This window comes from Haemaphysalis longicornis, unplaced genomic scaffold, assembly GCF_048455015.1.
Source record: "Haemaphysalis longicornis isolate Haplotype H1 unplaced genomic scaffold, Haemaphysalis longicornis Haplotype H1 scaffold_12, whole genome shotgun sequence".
Classification (NCBI taxonomy): Eukaryota; Metazoa; Arthropoda; class Arachnida; order Ixodida; family Ixodidae; genus Haemaphysalis; species Haemaphysalis longicornis.
Window position 1 is genome coordinate 46176241 of NW_027526225.1, and position 21894 is coordinate 46198134.

Consider the following 21894-nt stretch of genomic DNA (forward strand, 5'->3'; position numbering starts at 1 on the left):
TCGAGGCGGAGGGTATGAAATGTTTCTAGTTGTCTGGGCGGGCTTGTCGCTTACGCTCGGCTAGTGGGCCTAGATGCTGCCTAGCCTTCAAAGACAACCTGCAAACATAATATTTACCTTGGAACACATGGGGGGGGGAGGACCCAATGTTCACAGATGCCACATCATCCATAATGCGACTTCGATGCTGAGCGCTCGGCGTCTTGAGCTTTGGCGCCTTAGCGTTTTTGCATACGGGGTTGAAACTGTTGCAGGGTACAGGTATGCAGCTTTGCTGTAAAAGTCTCGTGTCTTTGAAGCACGAAGCGTTCTAGTGTCTGGGTGTGTTTTTTTAGTACGCGTTTTTGCTCACAAAGATGAAACATTCTAGCACAAGATTGTGGAAAACGAGCGTCCCGTTTTGTTCTTTTAGTATGCGTTATGTTCTAGCGCAAGGCTTTGAAAAGTGAGTGTCTTGGTGTGTTTTTTTTTGTACGCATTTTTGCCCACAAAGACGAAACGTTGTAGCGCGAGGCTTTGAAAAGTGAGTGTCTTGCTGTGTTTTTTTTAGTACGTGTTTTTGCCCACAAAGATGAAACTTTCTACGACGAGGTGGTGGAAAAATGTGTGTTCTGGTGTGTTCTTATAGTACGCACTACATTCTAGTGCGAGTGTCCTGGTGTTTTAATGCCATGACTACATGAGATGACAGGAGACTCCGACAGCCCGAGCCTCTAAGGGGCTTTGCCCCTAAATGAACAGGGCATGGGGGAGGAGAGGAGATGCCTCTTAGGAGTGAATGTTGCTATCTAGCACTGAAAAGCTGCGATGCTGAAAGTTGAGTAAAATTGTTTGACTGATTGGTTGATTGACTGATTCGTTTGTCAGGTGGTCGAAGACTTCATTGACATCACCACCCCACTGAAGCTGTTCACCGAGGCCGTCCATGCTCCAGAAGGTGAGGTCTGATCTGTATTCTTGCAAATGCATCGTCCGCTCAGGCAGGATAAACAGAATACAAATCATGGCGTAGAAAAACTAACATCATTTCAAGCTCAGTCAAGAAAATGAAATAGATACCTCGGACTAACCAAACACAGGCATGTTCTTTTTGATGCCTGATTATAAGCTTAGTCATACAAGCGGTCGGAGTCTTTTTGTAATTTTTTTTTGTTGATGATGGTCAGGAAAGATCGTGATCAAAGTGGCGCTACTAACTTCACTGAAGAAGGTTAAAACAGTTGCAACCTTTTGCGACAGATCTCCCACGTCGAAGGCAAGCAGTGAAAAAAAAACTTTCATTCTGCCTTCCACTGCGAGTAGGGTACTGCAAGAGTTGTCTGTTCATTCTGAATGATGATGATGTTGCACGGGGGCAGAGTGCCCTTTTGAACGCTATGTGAACTACTCTGTACACTGTGATGGAAGGGTGTTGCCAATTGTGAGCGGTGAGATCAGTGATGACAGCAACCTCAAAGGCAGCTCACTCGCTATTTTTCAACAGTGCTGGCTTCGTTCTCCTTGTTTTAATGCAGCGGCAGTGAAGGTTGGGCGAATTCTTTCCCACATAACAGGCACGCCCAATCGTGAAGCCAACTTCCAGGACAAGGCGCGCAACCTGACCGAGTTCTCGCAGAAGGCTGCTAGGACTGCACGCAACGTCGCTCTCGGGGGAGCGTCCAACAAGAAGCTCGCCGAGGCACTCTTGTCGTCAGCCGCCCAGGTAGGTTCAAACGCTCCATGTTTTTTGAAGAAGTCAATCCTGTCAAACCGCACTGGTTTCATGATGTCTCGAACGTACTGGCTAGTAGAAGAAACAAAAGGAAAAAAATGCAGTGACGATTACTATACTTTCTACTGAGAAATTTGTGCACAGCAAGAACTGCAGTCTTCTCGGTCATAGCGCATATCTGCTGCATCTTGGGAAGTGATCACATGATCAGCAAACGCACGGCGGCGCGCACTACTCTGGCGTCATCTTGCAGCGCTTTGCTGCTGCCGAGCATGTTGTTGCAAATCATGTTTGAACCTCCCATGCAGATGTCACGTGGTTTGAATGAGCGCCTGGCAAAAGTGCGAGGGGGAGGGCGCTCTTCAGCGTGATGCATGGCAAAAGTGTGAGGGGGAGACAGTGAGAAATACTAAGCGGTGGGGACCCGCTGGGAGATGAGGCCTGAGCAGCGCGTGCCGCACTCCCCCTCACACTTTCTCCAGACAGTTTTTCTCCGTTTTCTTTTTCTGCCTTTGCTGGCTCGTTTACTCGCTTGGCTATGCACATACCGCCATTTTCGCCTTCACTGCCGCGAAACCCCAGTACTGGGCACCAAAGATCGTACCCAAATCCGTATTTTTATGGTCGGTGGTCATTCATCTTTCAGTCATCTTAAGGCAAAGGCCCTACATGCCGGTGTTGTATGTATCCAAAGGGGGGAAAAAATCCACCAAACTACCACCTAGCTAAGCTCAACTGTAGGCAGAATAAAATGAGCGCACACCTTTGCTTGTGGCTCTGTGGCGCGATTCACAAATAGGCTACATTGTGTTTGTGTCTGTTTCTTTGCTTTCCCTTCTTTGTCCTCTTTGCTTACTATACCACAGAACATTTGGAACTCCATACTGAAAGCTGTGGATCTGTATATGGTAGCTTCATGGGCGCAGGCATGACACACATGCTATATAGCAGTAAAGAAGAAGCTTTAATAAGTAGCACCCGGGTAATCCATAACACTTTCACATTCAAAGCGCACGAGCAGACTTAAGCGTCCTGAGCAATCTTTTTTGTCTGCCTGGTGCTTAGTGCTGAAATTAGCAGTTGCATTTATCATGCTAGCAAGTCCTGTGGTAGTGGCTTCTTGCCAGTCTTCGATGCACTGCTGTGGCTATGTTTGGCGAAAGCGTATTTTAGCTACATACTCTTGCATCTAGATAACGTGCTAGCTGATGAAATGCTAGATGAAGTACTAGTGTCGCTCGCTCCGATAAACATATTTTTTGTCGCTACTAAATCCATCATTGCTTCCATCATTTTAAGGCTGTTAGTACTTATAACAAGGTCTTTATTTATTTATTTTTCTTCGCTTCTTTTCTTGTGTCCCAGGTGGAAAGCTTGACACCGCAGCTGGTGAACGCCGGTCGCATCCGGATGACCTACCCCGACAACAAGGTATACTGGGGCAGCATCTTGATTGCATGCTTAGAGACCTGATTCGACTTTAAGGTGGTCAAGTTATCTCCGGTGGTCGTCCCAAAGCATTGAAATGTGTGAAATGTCGGGGGGCCTCAACGTTTCTGATTTGACGGGCTGCTCTTCCGGAAAGTTGGGAAGCTAAATAAGGGATAGCATGTGGCATCCAAGATAAAAGCAGTAGATACACGGGATCCCAGGGTGCAGAACTGTTCCCAGCATTATTCAAAAGCACTGGCATCTTTGTAGATTTCAACTCGCAAGGGTGTAACGCTGTGTTTGTGACTACACTGCAGTTCTTTTTCAGTCGTTGAAAACTTTGATAGATGGCTTTGGTTTTCTTACTGTTGTGTCCTTCTGGTCATTTTGTGACCAGGCTGTATCTATTCCACTGTCACTGCAAACTAAAAACATGTTCCATTGACTACCTTGGGTAATGGGCCTGGTTGTTGCCAGGCCTTCATGACTTTTTAGTTTAAGCTCAACCACTTTGGAGTAATATGAGTTGCTCCTGTGCTCCTAAGCCCTGTATGTTGTTAGACCGAGCTACATTTGCTTCTGGGAGCTTAGTGGCGAAGTAGACAACCAGAAGCACTTTTTTTTTTTTTCAGCCAATATAGTTGACCAAAGTGTCCCATTGTTTAAACTCAGTGTTGGTACACTGTGTTTATTTATTTCTTTATCACAGTACCCACAGTGCCAGTTTGGCATTAAAGGGGGGGAGGAAGCAGTACATATATCATTGACCAATGAACGCAGTTAGTTTTTAGGCTTCTGACGTTTAAACTTTTAGTTAAGCTTTTAAGTTTTGTCCCTTAAAGGGACCCTGCAACACTTTCCATCGACTACTCGGAATGTATTTTGGCGTGAAGTCTATTGCCCCAGCAATCTCCTCCCGCAAGAATTATGAAAATCCGTTCACTCTCACCGAAACTACGCGCGATGAAAAATCGCGCATAAATGTTCCCTCTCAACTCAACCGTGGACAACGCGACGAAAGCTGCGCGCTCTCTCCCGGAGAGGGCGGCGGCGTGCGGCGTTCTGTTCGGCGGCCTTCGATATGCCACAGGCCGGGGAGTTTCGTCCTTTTCCCCGCAACGTGGACGGGTCTATTTCCGGTGTGGTGCCACACAAAAGCAGGCATGGCGGCCTGCTCGCAAGCAAGCGCTCAGGCTGGTAGGGCATTTTTGGAGCAATAAATGTTTGTTGTCGAGTGGGCTCGTTGAAAGTGGAATATTTAGTTCGTCACTGAAACTCCGCGCGCACTCAAAACAAAAGAAACACCAAAAGCATGCGGACAGGTTCAGACATAGAAGAGGTTCATACACAGCGCCGACGACGGCTGATCGTCACAGGAAATGCCAGAATTTAGCCGCGAAGTTGACCAGCGACAGCCAATAGGACAGCCAGGACAGCCATGGCCCGATTGACGTCGCAGAGGCCATGCCAGGGGTGCATAATGAGGAGAATTGAAGAGAGCGCAGTTGGTTTTTTCGCGTCTTTCATGGCGATTTGCGCACTTACCGCTTCACGCGCACGTGTAATATTTGGCTCGGGTGTTTCTGGAAGTCTAATCTAAACGTCGTGCAGGTTTGCTTGCACTGCACGAAGAGTGTTGCAGGGTCCCTTTAAGCTTTTAAGTTTTGACCCTTCCCCTGTAGTGCTTCTACCGGAAAGATGCGTTCAGCTTTTTGTCTTCTGGTTGTGGGCCCCAGGAATTTTCATCTTTTCTCTTCTTTTCTAACCCTTGTTCCGGGGACCAGGCGGCGGACGAGCACTTTGAGAACCTGCACAAGCAGTACTCGGAGAGCATGATGCACATGCGGAACCTGGCCGACGAGGCCACCGACACCGCCAGCTTCGTCAAGGTCACCGGTGAGTTCTTCAATATACAGTTGAACCTCGTTATAAGAGACATGGATGTAAGAGACAAATGGGTATAAGAGACACTATTCACCCACATGGCTGGCTGCCCTATCTTTCCCATTAAATTGACCTCTTTTATAACAGACATCGGATGTAGAAGACAGTTGGTTATAAGGGACAAGACATCCCTGAACTTTAATCGATAATCTCACTTGTAACAGACATTTTAACTTCAGATGCAGTGCCACTAGTCACTAATTACAGTTGCTTCCATTGTGGAAACACTGGTGGACGACAGACGCCTGCAGTCGCTATTAATTATAACTTCAGCAAACACAAAGTGGTTCAGTCAGCTATGAAATGACGATGAGAAGCCCTGCCAATGGAAATGCAACTTACAGAAGTGATTGAAGTTCACTGCCATCCATTGGATGGAGCGCGATCGCACATGCGGGCTCTCCCACTTACGTAGCTCCCAATCAAGAAGCATCGCAGATGTTGGGTCCTGCTAGCGTAATGAATAGCCTGAGCACACAGCGTAAGAAGCTGTGCTCTCTGACTATTTATCAGGCTTGTGAACTCATCTACGATTCATCTTCCACAAACGAGGAAAGGAAAAGAAGCTTGTAGAATCGGTTGTAAAAAACAGTGTAAATACAGTCATAAAGCAAACAAAGATTCAGAACTGTTTCATAAATTTTCGGGGCCAAACACAAATTAGAATGAATCTTTTGAAACATGCTGTAGCGTTCTTTTGAGCTTATTTTAGTCATACGATGCCAACATTGAACTAGGATCTGATTAGTAAGTGAAAACATGGTTCCCTGCTTATAAGAGACATCTCATATAAGAGACAGAAACTGCTCCCCGGTACGTGTCTCTTATAAAGGGGTTCAACTGTAGTATACACCAGCTGCAAAGCTCCACTTCGGAATCAGGGCCGTGTGAGAACCCCTGCGTTATTGAAGCTGAGGGGCAGGTGTACTGGCACTAACGCATAGGGAACAAAAACTGAACTTGGCTGAACATTTACTTACTAATAACACAGCAGTCATCCCTAAAGAAGACACACACGCATACACTTTTATTTTAACTCTACTGATCCTGAGGACAACAGTGCCCGTTGGCAATTATACTAGGGATGGGCGAATATTCGGTATTGTCGAATATTCGATCGAATAGCTCTCTATTCGTTATTCGCTTCGATTCGAATGCAGGTATTCGATATTTTCGAATTATTCGATGCTCCTGAATAGGCAGCTAAAAGCCAAGCTTTTCGGTCAAGCTTTCCGAGAGTTACCCCAGGCTTTGCTCAAGACCCACCGACGCGGACATTTCTATTATCAGTGCCAGCACTGCCGAGTCCTTGCCTAGAGGTTCGACGAAGCTCTCGGCCGCCAGCACACTTAAGTTAAAAAAAAAAAAGGCGGCACTGAAACGACACCGCTCCGAACATAGCGGTACCAAGCCAGCAGACTTGTACAGGCCGCCATTTTGAATAGGCATGCCGCCATTTTGAATAGGCTCGCACAGCGCGGCAGTACGCCGCACTAAGCGAGCCTATTCAAAATGGCGGCCAGCCACTTGCGCTTTGCTTGGCTACGGCCGAGGATACTAGTGGCTACAATACTTCTTTTTTTAGCGAAGCTTCTAGGCGGCGCTTAACTCTGCGAGTTTCTAGGCGGCGCTTAAACTGCTGCACCTAGAGCATGTGGCGCAACAGGCATTTCTTCATGAAAACTTGTGAATACAGCAAAGGAAAGCTGTGTGTAAGATTTTGCAATAAATGTTGAACTGGTAATAGTTTTACACAATGCTGTGCCTACGTGAGTTCTAATTATTAGAAAAAAATGTGTACATTAGTCAGGTCACAAGTTGCTCATTTGTCTTTGTGATTTGCAATGTGCACTATTCGAACTATTTGATTCGAAATTATTCGGCCAAATCACTATTCGCTTCGAATTCGCTTCGAACCTCAAAATCTATATTCGCCCATCCCTAAATTATACATTGAGAAATTTATAATTGCCTGTATAATTGTATAAATGTATAACTGACAATGGCCTGTTGACAAATGTACTTCCGCATTTACACGCGTAATCCTCGCACTTTTTTTTACGAAAAAATATGTGTGAATTTAGGGGGTGCAATAATTATGCGGGGAAAAAATTTCAAGCGCTAAAAATGAGCTGAGTAAAGGTTTGAATAGGTATTTTACATAACCAAGACATTTGTGAGCAGGACTTCCCTTCGTAATAAAGGTACAAGGCCGACATAGGCACGGAGCACAAAACTTTATTCATTGCGGCCAGCCACCGCCCTAGTTTACCATCCCACGTTTGGTAGGGGGGAACCTGAGTGGGAACAGTTTTAATGTTCAGAGTCATTGCTGCTAACATCGCTGGTCTTTGACTCGTCGTCACCTCTGGATTCCACGTCTGCTTAAGAGGCCTCGTCTCCATCCCATCCCAAGTGGTCTTCATTCGCATCCAGGGCATTCGATACGCCTGTCTTCTTGAAGCTCTTGGTGATGACGTCTGCAGCGATCATTCCCCACGCTTCAGATGTCCAGCTGCACAGCGGCTCCATCGACGGTCTCCTTATCTTGCCAGCCGCTTCTTTAACTTTGCGCTTCTTGTTGGTCGCCTTCAGTTCCTCGGGCTGCCGTCTACAGTAGCGCAACGTTAAACTCGTTGACGCCGAAGTGCCTGCTTGCGGCGCGGTTGCCGTCCTCTATAGCGTATTTGATAGCTGTCATCTTGAAAGTGGCTGTATGACTGGCATACCGCCCCATGGCAAAGCGACACGAGCCCTGCACCGAACAAAGCGATGAAAAGCTTCTCGAAATGGCGGAGAGCGAACTCTCAGCAACTGATTAGACTGACTGCTGCCCCTCCAACGAAGGCATGACTGCGAGCTGTGCGAACGCTGCCTAGTAGTGCGCCATGCGAAACTGGCCGAACGACAGTGGGAGTAGTGTTTGAAAGATAACGCTAGGCTGCCGTGTGCCTGGCATGCCAGGGAACACCGCGCTATCTGCCGAATGGGAATGGTGTGGTGGTGAGCTCGTGCATCACGCAAGTTTCATGAGCAGATGGCTTTCACCGTTGCTATTTGGGGGGTGCGAGGATTGCGCAAAAAAACAAAACGTCCAAGTTTTGGCAGCTCACATTAGGGGTGCGAGCATTATGCGAGTAAATACGGTATATGTCTACTCAAAACGCACATCCATGAGACGTGCACATTGACATGCACATGAGACACGCAAGATTGACATCTAAATTCATGTTTTTCATCGTGTACGACTTTGGTAGTGACATTGTGGCAATGGCACGCACAGTGAGACATTTGTTTTTTTTATCGCCTTGTGCTTCAAAGACTTTGAAGCCTCGGGAGTTTTTGTTATTGGCCTTAAAAAATGCATGGAACCCTAGGCACGTAAGCCTCACTTAAAAGATGGTTCACAAAAAAAAAAAAATATTTTAGAGGATGGTTTATCGTTAATTGCAACCCTCCAGAGGCTGTTTTCCTGTCTTTTGATGGTGTGTAAGGCTGTTAGTTAGTCACAAAAAGTGTAAATACTTTTACAGTGTAGTTATAGACACAAAGGGTGTAAATCATTTTACAGTGTAGTTATAAACACAAAGGGTCTAAATCATCTTACAGTGTAGTTATATAAAAAAAAATGGGTGTAAATCATTTCGCAGCACTTGAAGCGGGGTGGTGGGCCGACGTAATGACGGACTGCTGTCCTGCCCTGCCCCTGTCCTTGTCCTCCTCCTTGCAGAGGACATGATCCTGCGCCACACGGAGATGTGTGAGGACGCCATGGCGCGGCAGCTGCCGCAGCAGATGGTGGACAACACGTCGAGCATTGCGCGCCTCGCCAACCGCGTGCTCATGGTGGCCAAGCAGGAGTCGGACAACTCGGAGGACCCCATCTTCATCGGCCGTGTCAACCAGGCCGCCGACAGCCTCCAAGGCAGTTGAGTGCGCTCTTCCTTTTGGCAGGGCCCCAACGTGGACCGTTTGGTTGCCTGAACGCTCAAAGAAGCCGCAGAGACAGAGTACGAGCTTGGTTCATTGAAAACATGGCTTTGTTGTCCCAATAACAGTGGTACCGATTTTATTGCGAACCTCAAACAAGTAATGTCAGTATCAAGGAACATGCAGGTGAAGCAGTGCTGACACCCTGGCCACTTTCTACGACGTCACACAACCTTATTTGTGTGATTGGCGGCCACTAATCTAAGCCACCACCAGGAAACGTGACGGGCCAATTCTATATAGTGGGGCCTCTAGTACAGTTGATCGTATCACTTGAGTGCTAATGTTAATGCACTGATGATGATGCTTTTACTGCTCGCCCGTATCACGTCACCTCTGCCCGTAACACATCACAGCAGGCTACCACCCGCCACTGTTTGTTGGCGGTGAATCCCTCAGAAATTTTGCATGGTAAAATTCTGAATGAAGGAAATAAAAATAGTGTGCTATTCGATTGAAGGTTACAAAAAAAAAAAAGGCTATGAATATGCGCACGTCTAGTGTTTGTTTGGCCAGGAATGAGCAAAAAGCACATCAAACGTACAACGTGCCCCACCAGCTTGCTCCTTGCAGCAGGAATGCAAAAAATTGAGAAGCTCAAGATGCTAATGGAAGAGTGTTTGTGTGAAGGAATTACGTCACGTCATGTTCATTGTGTTCCTAGTCAATGAATTGCTACAAGGCTTGCATACAGTTAAAAATGTAATTCCACATGTACAAGGCAGAAACCAAGCCACCGCTAACATCCAGTGTAGCTGAGTCTGCACTAAACCTTGTCTTCCTCTACTTCAAAAGCCGATTAAACACTGAGTGTACATTGTTCTCACTTCCAAAAAAATGAAGGCCGCTCACACTATGTCAGCAATGATGGGGTAGAGGTCGTTGTGGCAGTGAAGAAGAAGCAAATCGGCTGCAATCGTGTACTTAAACCATCGTGATGGTTGTGAACGTTGTCTACAGCTTCGCTACCTTCTAGTCTTGCACGTTAGTGTGAGATTCCTTCATTTTTTGGCATTGGGCTTCAAATGGGTAGTTGATCTCGGAGTGCCGCAGTGAAAGCTCGCACTGAGGATTGACGAGCAGTGCCCTGTGTTCGGAGTCGGAGCCTCAAGCATGGTGTGTGGGTTTCTCTTTCCAGCGGTGACGCCCATGATCCAACAGGCCAAGCAGGTGGCCACCCGCATCTCGGATCCCGTGGCGCAGTCCCGCTGGAGGGAGGCCAACAAGGCGGTGAGTTGGGGGGAGGGGTACCCTCTGGTTCCCTCTAAGAGATGAGGCACGAGCCAAGGTTGTCCTTCACGCCACTTCTGTTAAAGAGGCCACGAAGACAAAATACAGCCATGTTTGATTTGAAAGAAGCTATCGTTTGGTAACCTACTTAGCTCTACTCTAGCCATGAATGATGTGTTTGTTTTTTTTGCCAGAAAAATGCAAATAATATAAAAAAACTTGCAGACATTGTGCTGCAGTGACAAAATTGTAGCCAGTACTAAAAACATGGTTATAAGGGTGTTAATTAACTGCATGACCAAAGGTAACTGCGGGTCCGCTACAACCACCTAGCGGTCATGTTTCTTGGTGTCGGTTGGCACTCGCCAAATTGCACAAACAAGGTTCCGTGACAGCTGAGAAACATAGCCGAAAAATGGGTGGGGAGTCAGCACTGCTTTGTCTGGGTTATTCACAAAGAAATTGGTGTCATTGTCGCCGGGACTAATCAGTCTTTTTAATTAAACTAATTTGTGTTTTGCCTTCACATCACCTTTAATATGTACAGTGGGAAAGTACATAGTGCGGAAGGAGGGAAGGGAGAGACACAAAGTGGATGTAACAGCTGGCTCGCATTTATCGATAATCTGCGACGGATACGAGGCAGCAGTGGCGGTTGCTATGGTAACAAGGGACTCAACCGTGACTCCCATTCCAGTGTACGGACTTGTGAGGCACATTGCAGTGGACTGCAGAGTCCCTGCGGCTGCTGCTGAAAAGAGGCCGGAGGTGTGTTTTTGCGTTGTGCAAGTAGGGATGCGGAGCTCGGAGTGCATTTAAGAACACTTCCAAGTGTAAAATGGGAGCAAACCTTTTGCTTTCTTTACTTAGGTTTTTCTTCCCCTTGTCCTTTGTGCTTTTGTGGATGTGTGACTTAACGATGTTAATTTGCGTGATGGTTTTAGAACCTTGAAATTCCCCCCTTCTTTTTGCGTTCCAGGTCAGTGCAGCAATCTTCATGTTTTTCAATATGTACAACAGCAATGTTTTTATGGTGCATTCATCTGATCGCTCCGATCCCCTGAACTGGAGCACTAGGCTCCGATGGCAGCCCCCAGTCTTAGGCAGAGGCAGAGCACACAAGCCAAATACCCAGGTCTTGTTCAAAGTGGACCAAAAACTTGAAGTGAACTTGGACCTCTCTTGTAATAGTGGCATCTTGAGCGCTGTGGCGTTGTCACAGACGTGCGATCAGACACTGAATCCAGCTAGTAGTTCAAACAAGAGTTTATTGCAAGCTGCGCACATTCATTGGACACAGTGGTCACCGAGAGCAGTGCAGTCCTCAGTGCTTACAATGCTCTTCTGTTGCACTGCCTAAGCACCCAAAACACTGCTCAAAATGGTGAAATAATACCACAATGAAACAATTTAGCTGACCCTGAACGATCTGCTTTCAGTTTGGCCATGTGCAAGTAGGTACTGGGGCCATTTCTTGCATGTGGATGCAAACACTGGACTCCTTTGCTTTCACGATTTATGACCTTGAAGGCAGCTTACCAGCATAGCATGTGTAGCGTAGCACAGCACAGTACAGAACATGATGCACATTGGAGTGGTTTGCAGAGTGGAATCTATGTGCTAAGCTTGTGATGAGCACGTTCTTGCTTTGTGTCAGTCTTGCTGGTTCCACGAGGTGTTCTGTTGTGACATCGCGTGACCTGGTGTTCACCAGAGCTTCGAAGTGCTCCAACACAAAGCGTCGGAGTGCTGTAGAACGCTTTAGGTTGGAGTTGAAGTAGCGTAAAATATGCAGCCAAATATGCTCACAGCACTTTATTTCGACTAGTCAAATATGGTGCGTCTTTTCAGGGTGCTTTAGTCTCTAAAGGGGCTATCTAGACTTTTCTGTCTGCAGCGGGTTTACTGGCAAAGGAATTAACTGGTGTTCATTGCTGCCTCCTCTAGAAGGGTCACTCTCGCAAGCAACGTTGTTACAACACATTCAGTATCTAGCAGTCTTGGTGTCACCCTTGGCTGTCAACTGGTTATTCATGAGTGGTTTGTTACAATGTGGGCTTGCAATGGCAATAGCTTGATTTGTGTGTATCAAGACCTTCGCAAACAAAAACGTGAACCCAGACCAAAACTGGTCATACACTTCACCATCCTGGCAATGTAGCACATTCAGTGCTTAAAGCAAAGAGTGCAGTAAGTACAACATCCTTTGAAGCCTTGCTTTTGATAACCAATATGCACTTACACATTGGGTTGCGTGAGCACGACTTCCGCAGTGCGACGCCAGTGCAATTCAAAAAGATGCGGCACAGGAAAAGAATGATTCTCTCAAGTTGAGCAGAAAATGAAGCGTTAGCAAACACCAAGGACAGCGGAAGGGAGGGGTAACAAAATGAAAGGCACAGAAGCGGTTTTCAAAAAGATTTGCATGTTTCGTTTCGTTACCCGTCTTCCATCGTCGTTTCTGTTCAGTAGCACTTCATTTTCTGCTTGATGTAAAATGCCAACTAGCCTCCGTTTCCGCTTTGTCGAACCATGATAAGCCGAGGAACTTTTCAGCATCTTTCTAGTTCACCTCAGAGTCCTTCAATACACGTTGGGTGTGAAACTTTGCTTCAGAATTCGGGCCATGTGCTCTGCTTTGTTACAACTGAGGGGCAGGTGTATTGGCACGGCACCTGGTGGACACAACTTTAACTTTGCTGAACATTTATTTAACATCGCATTTTAATAAAACGAAGCTTTGTTCTCAAATTAGGACACATTAGATTCGGTAATGTTCCTTATGCTTCCGCGGTTTTTCTTTTAAGACTTACAGTAGCAGGTGCAAGCAGATGAGTACCTCAACTTTCTGTCGACAGATGGCAGGCTAGTCAACTACACTAGATCAACTATCAACACTAGATCACCTAGTGTAGATCTTGCTCCATGCTTGGCCCTGTTTGCATCCCGCTCAGAGTGCCACCTGTGGCCCGGCTTTTGATATATGGGGTGGAAGTTGGGGGGAGGGGGCTATAGGGAGGTTTTCAACTGGTGTATGTCGAGTAACTCTGGCTCACCTTAGTGGGAGTTCACGATGCACTCCCACTGAGTAAACTCCCACTCAGTAGGGTAGCCAACCGGACAGTATCCTGGTTTTAACCTACCTGCCTTTCCTGTGCTGTTCCTTCCTTCCTTCCCACTGAGTGAATCTCGCTGAGTGAATTGCACTGGGCAAACTCCCACTCAGTAAACTCCCACTCAGTAAACTCCCACTCAGTGCATTCCCACTCAGTGAACTCCCGCTGAGTTAGTTCACAGTGCATAATTGAAGTTAAACCAAACACAACCGCTTCATCCCACCACTCTTCCCTGTCCCTCTTCCTCCTCCTCTTCCTCCTCTGCAGCTGATCAACGCGGTGGGCCAAGTGCGGCAGGCCGTGACGGTGACGCCCGAAGAGGAACTCCTCCCCCACCTCATGGGTCTCCAGGCCAATGGTAATGCCACGTACACCACTTCTTGTTCATACTCTGTCGCCTTGTTTGAGCTCTATTGCCAATTCAGAGTGGACATGCTCGCGGTTGCTACAAAGGAGGCAGAACGGCACAACGAAGACTCGAAAAGAGATCGGGCAAGCTGTAGCATTGGTCGGGTTGTGTCGTGAGATTCGAGTACATGGTAGAGCACACCACGGGCCTGATTTTAAGGCCTGGGCCCAGCCCTGGCTTGTTTGTTTATTTTTAAGCCTAGGGAGGGCCCACGTGTGCGTGACCGGGCCTGGGCTCAGACGTTGGAGAAAATTTCTTTATTATATTTGGATGAGTGCCTTCGTAGCGGGGAGTCAGATGGAGCTTCTAGCCTGTACAGCAGGTCGTGGATTGAAATGCAAAAATGTAGGGTTGATTAATGCACGTACTTTAGCTTCCACCACCTTCAGTTCACGTCACACTGGCGTAATAATAGCTCGTATTCTTACGTCGGACACACCGTCACCTTTGATGACGAGATTTCCGGCAACGTCACGTGGTCGTCTCGGCCGCTTCAGGTGCCGCGTTTCAATCCTCAAGTAGGTGCGTATGTGCACTGGAATGTTTTTGCTCAGTGGTGCTGTTTCTCCAGCACGCAAGCTCGATTCCCGGCCAAGACAGCCGCATTTCGACGGTTGCGACGTCTGAAACACGCGTGTACGCAGACATAGGTGCAGAGGTCCAAGTTGCTCGAATTAATCCCTTCCCTGCTAGGGCATTCTTTGTTACCGTATCTTTGGTACGTTATGCACCAAAATATGGAATGTTGATGCAGTTCAAGAAATGCCAATGAAATCACACTACAGTGGCTATCAGATCCAGCAAAACACGTTTTTAAAGCAGTGCGTACAGCTAACATCAAGAATCACAAGGAAGTGAACTCAGCACCTTCCTTTTAATGCTCCTTTCTACACTTCTCATCAGAAATAATATTAGCGGCCATGGCAGGCCCGTCAGTTCAAGCCTGAGCCCGGCCTGGCCCTGCCGATAAATGCTTTGGGTGGCCCAGCCCGTGGGCCGGACTTGTGCAGCACTCTAGATTATGTGGCTGTCTCTGTGGTGTGTTTGGTTTGATGGGTTGTGTTGATATTCATGATCATCATCACCACCACCACCACCAGCCTATTTAGGTCCACTGCAGGTCAAAAGCCTCCCCCATTGACGTCCAACTGCACCTGTCTTGTGTGGCCCAAGTCCAATCTTTGCCCCGAAATTCTTCATTTTGTTGTTATTATTGTGATTACTTTATGTATATCTTTTCGGGAGAAAAAAACACTTACCGTATTTGCACGATTCTAACGCGTACCTTTTCCCACTAAAACGAGCATTGAAATTTGCGAGTGCGTTACAATGGGGCTCAAAACCGAAATCAGCTTTCAGTGCTGCCACTTTAGTTTTAATTAGGGGTGTGCGAATATTCGAAACTTCGAATATTTGATTCGAATTTTTTGGTATTCGATTCGAACGGCACTTGTATTGTTCGAAATATTCGAACCATCCAAAACGAAAAAAAAAAAAATTCAGGACGTGTCTCAATAGCAAAGTCGCGAAGCATATACACGGCGAATGATACGTGCTTTCGCAGACTGTATCGGTGTTTATTCGTGGTTACAGTGGAATCTCGATGATACGATTCTGGGTGATACGAATTTCCGAGAAGTTTCGGCGAAATTGCATTGTTTGCAATGTGAAAAATTTCGGCGTACGAACGGACCTGCGAGGCCACCCGACTGCCGATCGAGCAAATGACGGCTCTCTCTCCCCTGTTTGTCACTCTTTCTCCAGAAATGGCCGGGCTGTTGTTTTCTGCTCGCGAAAACGCGCCGCGCACGCCCCACGCACGCTGACACCACCGCGAAACCAGCGAAACCACCCGCACGCTGCACGCAGCGCGGCCGGTGGCGGCAACATGACGTCTGCTCCGGCCGTGAAGTGGTGCGGGAACTGGAGCGCCCGCTTCTAACCACTCTTTAAAATAAGGCTCAAGGGAGACACGAAGTTGCTTGTGCGTTAAAGGAGCTGATAATGCATGCGAAAACGGTACTATAAAAACATCATCCCCACCGCTAGTGAAAGCGCCCATGAAATATTTGTGGGGGTCTAAGCCTAACCATCTCCGGCGGAGCCAAGCCGGCTGTCTCGATCGCTTCGAAAGTCGTCAGGCTCCTCCATTCTGCCGCGCGTGTCATGCGTCATTTTCTGACCGAGGTAGGCGCGGGTGCGAAATCATCGATGCGGGCGTGAAAATACAGCGTGCGCAAAGCCGAGGTGAGCGATATCGCGTGCAGAAACGCACCATGCGGTTCACGCTCGACTGTTGCGGCGTGTGCGAGCTTGGGCCACTTGGACATCGCGAGTGAGGAGATGAGCGCGAAGCTTTCCGTGCTCCAGAAAGGACTGCTTTGCGACATGGGGGAAAAGCAGAAAAAAATCAAGAATTTCCTAATGCAAAAGCAAGAAACGAAATAAACGAAAACTTTTTTCAGCGCTCAATTTTTTGGTCTGTGTTGGTTCATACGAATTTCGGATGATACGAATATTTTTCGCGGTCCCGCAATTACAGTATCATCGAGATTTTACTGTATCAGCGCGCGGTAATGTGTACGGATGCCGGCCACTAGTGTCTCAAGTGAGTGGCTGTTTTCAGTATCTGGTAGAGTCGTGACGAGCAGGAGCTCACTGCTCCCCGAACATGTCGAGCAGTTAACCTTTCTTCATGATAACGTTTAAGTGAGTGCAGACCTTAACCTGTTGAGTGCAATGGTACTGTGCAATTCCTAATTTTACTTTATGGGATTTGTTGGGCAGTTTTTGTGTTTCTAGATGGTGAAAACTTTAATTTTACAAAAAACAATAAGTATTCGTATTCGAAAAATATTCGAAAAATATTCGATTTGATTCGAACTTTGTTTTCATTATTCGTATTCGCTTCGAAATTAAAAAATTGATATTCGCACACCCCTAGTTTTAATGCAAGCGGGAGCTGGATAAGCAGTTTTATGGTGCACAAGGGATTTTGCTGCCACAGTTGTGTGCATCAAATAAAATGTCTTCCGCGAGCTAGTACATGGTTTTGCGTCTTTTAGTGTGCGCAGTAGAACCGGCTTCAAATTATTTTCTCAAATTTCCGTTGGGAAATTTACGTGTGCGTTACAATCGAGGGCGCGTTAGAATCGTGCAAATACGGTGCTCATCCGTGTCCGTTTGTTTTATCATCTCTCCATTGTGTTTTTGCGCACCATTTGCACTTTTGCACATCTATTGCTGTGGCAGTTTTAAAATGTAACGCAGGAAGACCGTCAAACGAGCTATGTCAGGTCGCTGCCCTGTGTCAAAGATATTTATTGTTCTCAGGCACGAAGATGAAACAAAAGGACAGAGAAATGTTCTTCTTTGCGTATGTCTCGAATTGCACTGTGTACCTACTTTTGTAGCATTGTGTTTTGCTCGAATAGAAGGATGCGCAGCAAATGTCGAAACTTCTACTTTTTTTTCACTCTGTGTATGTGTTTGGGTTCTGTAAACTTGCTGCTTGGTATAAGGCCAACATGCTGCGATTGTGAATGCGCCTACACTAATGTGAGTGCTACGTCACCGTTCGGAAGTTCGCTGTTCTTGTTTTGCTCTGTTTTGAACGGGAGAGGTAGGTTGAGCAGACATCCTGAGCCTCATTGCGGGGTCGAGGTGGGTTATCACGAAAATAACCGGGTGGACAAGAGTTATTGATGTTTTGGCTTTGAGGAACAGTAGAGGAGAAAGGAGCAGCAAGTACAGTACCACCGGAAAGCTTGGAAAAGGAACTAACAAAAACATAAACTCATGGAAACAATTAATGTCAGTGAGGTGCAAACAGCGGAATCGACAGTTGGGCTAGTTGGTTTAAGTTCATCGTTAAACAGCACTTGAGGACACGGACGATAGAACGGGACACACGGCGACGCTGTGATATCATTCGGGATATTACAGTAGCCGACCGATTTTTCACACCTGGTGGGGAACAAAAAATAGTCAGAATAAAAAAGCAGACCAAAAAATCCGTTAATTATTACTCCAATGGGACAACTGGCGGTTCCTCGGGAAAGTCCGGAATATCCCGCAAGTCCGAATTTTCGGAGTCCGAAAAAAAAAACGGTCGGGTACTGTATACTGGAACATTATTATCACGATGTTATTGGGATATGCAATATTATAAGGGGTGCGCAAATATTCGAAACCTTCCATTATTGAAGGGAATAGTGCAATATTTGACTTGGCTACAAATGAAATAGCACTAGAAGATTTCGAACAAATTTTCAAAGTAATTCGAAGTTCGAAAACCTGCACCAGTGCTCCCAACACCTGACAAGGGGCTTTCCTGGTGACTTTCTCTGGGCTTTCTCTGGTGACCTGCGGCTAAACAGAAAGAGAGAGCTGCTTTTGCACAGTGCCTCTTATTTTCTTGACATTGAGCCAACTCCGCCCTCGTGCTTATCTTTTCCGCATCCTGATAACGTGGTGGCGCTTAAGCTGCCCCATCAACGCTTTCTAGATGAGAAAGCCCAGCTTTGTACTGTCACAGGCCCCGTGTCGCCGGTTTTCTCATTGAATGGTTCGCAAATTGATCTTTTTCTACGCTTGTAATTGCCGTGAGTGAGGGGCAATACCCTTAAAGGGGGTGCGTGAAAATGACATGAAAATGACGCGGAGATAACCTGGAATATGAATCTGCCGCTTAAACACGGGCCAATCACGTAGCACCCCGTTGTAAAAGTGGAAGCAGCTTGAAATGGGAGATTGATGCAGCCATCGTAGGTAAGGGGGATAAGGCTAGGAGTTCATCGACGACACGTGGAGACAATTTAAGTGAAGAGATGAACGCAAAAAAGGGAGGAGCAGAGAATGAGGAAAGAGTGCCAGGAAGAGATGGCAAGAAGGTCAACGAAGGGGTGACGCTGCCGGGACATCAACGTTGCGACTCAAACCTAGGCGGAAGCAGACTGACGGCGCAGTAGTTCCGGTCTCCTTGTCGTACCACCAACCCGTGCCTTTGCACCCCAGCAGCGATGGAGGAGTGCCTCTTTCCACTCTTCTCCCACCTGTGAGTCTCAACCGGTATTGTGGTGGATTGTCCCCACCACCGGCTCTGTCATTTGGTCGGAACATTCGTCTCAAGTTTATAAGGTTATAAGTTTATACACAATATTCGTCTCAAGTTTATAAGGTTAAAAGTTTATACACAACATTCGTTTTGGCTCTAAATAGAATAGCACTCTTAGAATGTATTCAATTTCAAATCAAAAAGCACTACAGTCGAACCCCGCTAGAACGAACTCCGCTTCAATGAAATAGTATTTCCGATTCTCCATCAGGTAGCCATAGAAGTCAATGCAACAAAGTCTCCGCCACAACGAACCATTTGTCTGGCTTGCTTTCGCTCGAACGAAAATTTCCGCTCATTGGGGCTGGGTTTGAACATTTGTTTCACAACTAAATAAGCACAACACCAGCTATCTGTAACTTTTCATATGTTCACGACGCTTATTTTCACCGAAAACGTGCGCCGCGGTGGTGCGCTCCTGTGCTGTTGTCTCGCAGCATGTCGCCGCTACCGGCGACCATGTTGTTGCAAATTGCATTTGAAACTCCCGTGAAAATGTCACTTGGTTTGGATGGGCCACGCTTGAAGCAATAGTGTCTTCCAAAAGTGTGAGGGGGAGGCAGAGAGATGACGCCATAGCAGCGCGTGCCGCCCTTCCCCTCACAATTTTGCCACACGTGTCTCGTGCAGGCACAACATATTGCCCTCACCTTCAAACTCTCGCCACATTTTCCTTCGCTGTTTTCTGCCTGCTTTCACTCACTCCATTACGACGCCGTCGCCGTTGCCACCGCCAAACCCGAGTGGCTATGTTATATGTGAGATGTTGTCTTGTCTCTGTCCCTGTCTTTTTTTTTCTGGACCATGTGCCAATGCGCCCAGTTTTCTACGTTAATATGTTCTAAATTTCAGTTTCCTATATTCGAAATTGCTCAGTATTTGGTTTATATTCTCCTTGAAAGTGAAAATCACTAGTCGCACTCCCCTAGATATTACTAGCGCGTCGTGTGTCCTTTTTCTATCGTCTGTGTCCTGAAGCGCTGCTTAATGGTGATGTGTAAACAACTTCTTAATTAACTCAGCACACAAAAATCTGGGACTTCCCAGACATCACTTGTGTTTGGTACTTTTTCAGCATGCTGCCTTTGAGCCGCGAAACGCAATTCAAGGTTCATAAACCAGTTTCATGGATTACTCAGTTCGTGTTCAGGTCTCGTTACAGCCATGCGCATTTACTTTGAAGCCTCATTCTCTGTTATGTCATGCAACCAAACTCTCAACACTCTTCAAATTTGATTCGAACAAAATTCTCTTTTTGAGCATTCGTATGAAGCACGCACAATGCTCTTGATAGGAACGAAACGAAGGAGCAAGGACCCTCTGGCTTTGGATTGTCTCGGCCGAATCGGGATTTGTGGTTGCCGCACTTTATTCGTGTTGATGGGCTGTATGAAATACTATGTCTCCATCCATTTGTGTGCGCCATGGTGGGTCTTCTTCTCCAGCCAAGCCACGGACGCAGGAGGTCAGAATGCCCGACTTTAACGAAATGTTTGACGTCAAGTTTGACCTGCCGCCACCGGAAAAGCGCCAGCCGCCTCCCAAGCGAGGTAGCCGCCATTCGTGCATTGGTCTGGCCTGCTGCTGTGCTGATTGACCGCCCAGTCTTGACGACTGTCGGCGAATGGCAAAGAATGCGCTTTGCTCCCACCGATCGACACGGTCTACGTAACACCCCCCTGACGCCTAAACATTGGCCGGCGTTGCATGGACGTTTTCGATTGCACCTTGGGAGCGAATAAGCTTTGATGAAGTGTATGTTATGGGTTCGAGGCTTCTGCCTTTATCTTCGCTTGAACGTTTATTATCTGTTGGTAGCACAGCAGTTAACGCTTCACTCATTAAGATACTTGCCAGCTGGGGCAGACAAATGGGTTGACACTAACAACAATAAAAAATGCTGTGCTTTCTAACCAGTGAGATTAGGGTGTAAATGCTGGGTACTTCATGGACTAAGTTGTTCGGGGTGTATTTTCAGGAGAAGGCGTCCTGTGGTTAAATGCAAACTTGCATTTCTGTCTCCTCGGTGACTCTGTCAAAGGGATAGGGATATAGCAATAGGATGAATTCAAGTGACAGTGCAAACGGCTGTGTACTGGCGACACCATGTTCTTTGCTTACTGCATTCTACACCATGCCTTGAAACAATCCTTGCAAAACAGCACTCCTGGGGTAGTTCACACGCTTCTTGCATCTTGCTACAAGTTAAAATTCAGTCTTCCTTTTTTTTTTTTTAACTACGAGAGGTTTCGAAGTTTGTTGTAGCTACAAGCCTTACTTTGGAGTTGGTTTCAAAATGGGCTTTGAAGACACTTTCAGAGCAGCAGTTTGGCGAGACTAGTACCTAACCCCATTCAATACAGCTGTGTGATAGGTGTAGCTGCGATGTTAGAGACGCTGAAATTTGGCGATCGGAGCTACAACTGCTTGCCGCTTCTGCTGTGGGCAGCAGAGCCTTTCGGTGTGTCCAGGCCTGTAGAGAAGGCACTGCCATTGTCGCAACTCAAAGTCATCATTGCTTTACATAACAGCAGCAAATGTGGGTGTTGTCGTGCCCATGTCTGCTCAATATCCAGTCTACTTCATCGCACAAAGTCAGTTTTCACAATACTGCCCGCTTTACTTTTTTTGTCACAGTGCATCGTAAAGTTAAGCCGAATGTAAAAGCCAAGCAGTTTTGAAATGAACCAGCCCTAGGAAGCTGTTCCAGAAGCAGGTCTAACGGTGACACTCACGGGAATGTAAAATTTTGATCGGGGTGTTGGAAAATTCGGCAGTTGACCTTGTAGCCCTGAACCTGGTTTCAGGTTCTAGTGACCACAATTTAAATGGGATCGAAGACCGTGCAATTTATTAAAGGGCCAGCATCTCAACAGGTGGCATTAAGAAATAGTACGACTGGGAGGTGCAGATTCAAACTCCTTTGGTAACATGTTCTTTGCTTTGG

At 46.8% G+C, this 21894-nt stretch overlaps 1 protein-coding gene across 7 annotated transcripts in view; it reads left to right on the forward strand.

Annotated features, from left to right (window-relative positions):
• Positions 1-21894, forward strand: part of Vinc (vinculin) — a 78153-nt gene that overhangs the window by 36825 nt on the left and 19434 nt on the right. For 5 of the 7 annotated variants that reach the window (XM_077693196.1, XM_077693198.1, XM_077693197.1 and 2 more), the window contains 8 exons: positions 868-937; positions 1554-1702; positions 3077-3142; positions 4927-5038; positions 8817-9014; positions 10215-10306; positions 13690-13780; positions 20393-20497. In XM_077693196.1, coding sequence (XP_077549322.1) covers positions 868-937; positions 1554-1702; positions 3077-3142; positions 4927-5038; positions 8817-9014; positions 10215-10306; positions 13690-13780; positions 20393-20497 — 883 coding nt within the window. The remainder of the gene's footprint in view (positions 1-867; positions 938-1553; positions 1703-3076; positions 3143-4926; positions 5039-8816; positions 9015-10214; positions 10307-13689; positions 13781-20392; positions 20498-21894) is intronic. The other 2 variants (XM_077693199.1, XM_077693201.1) reach the window with 1 other exon arrangement.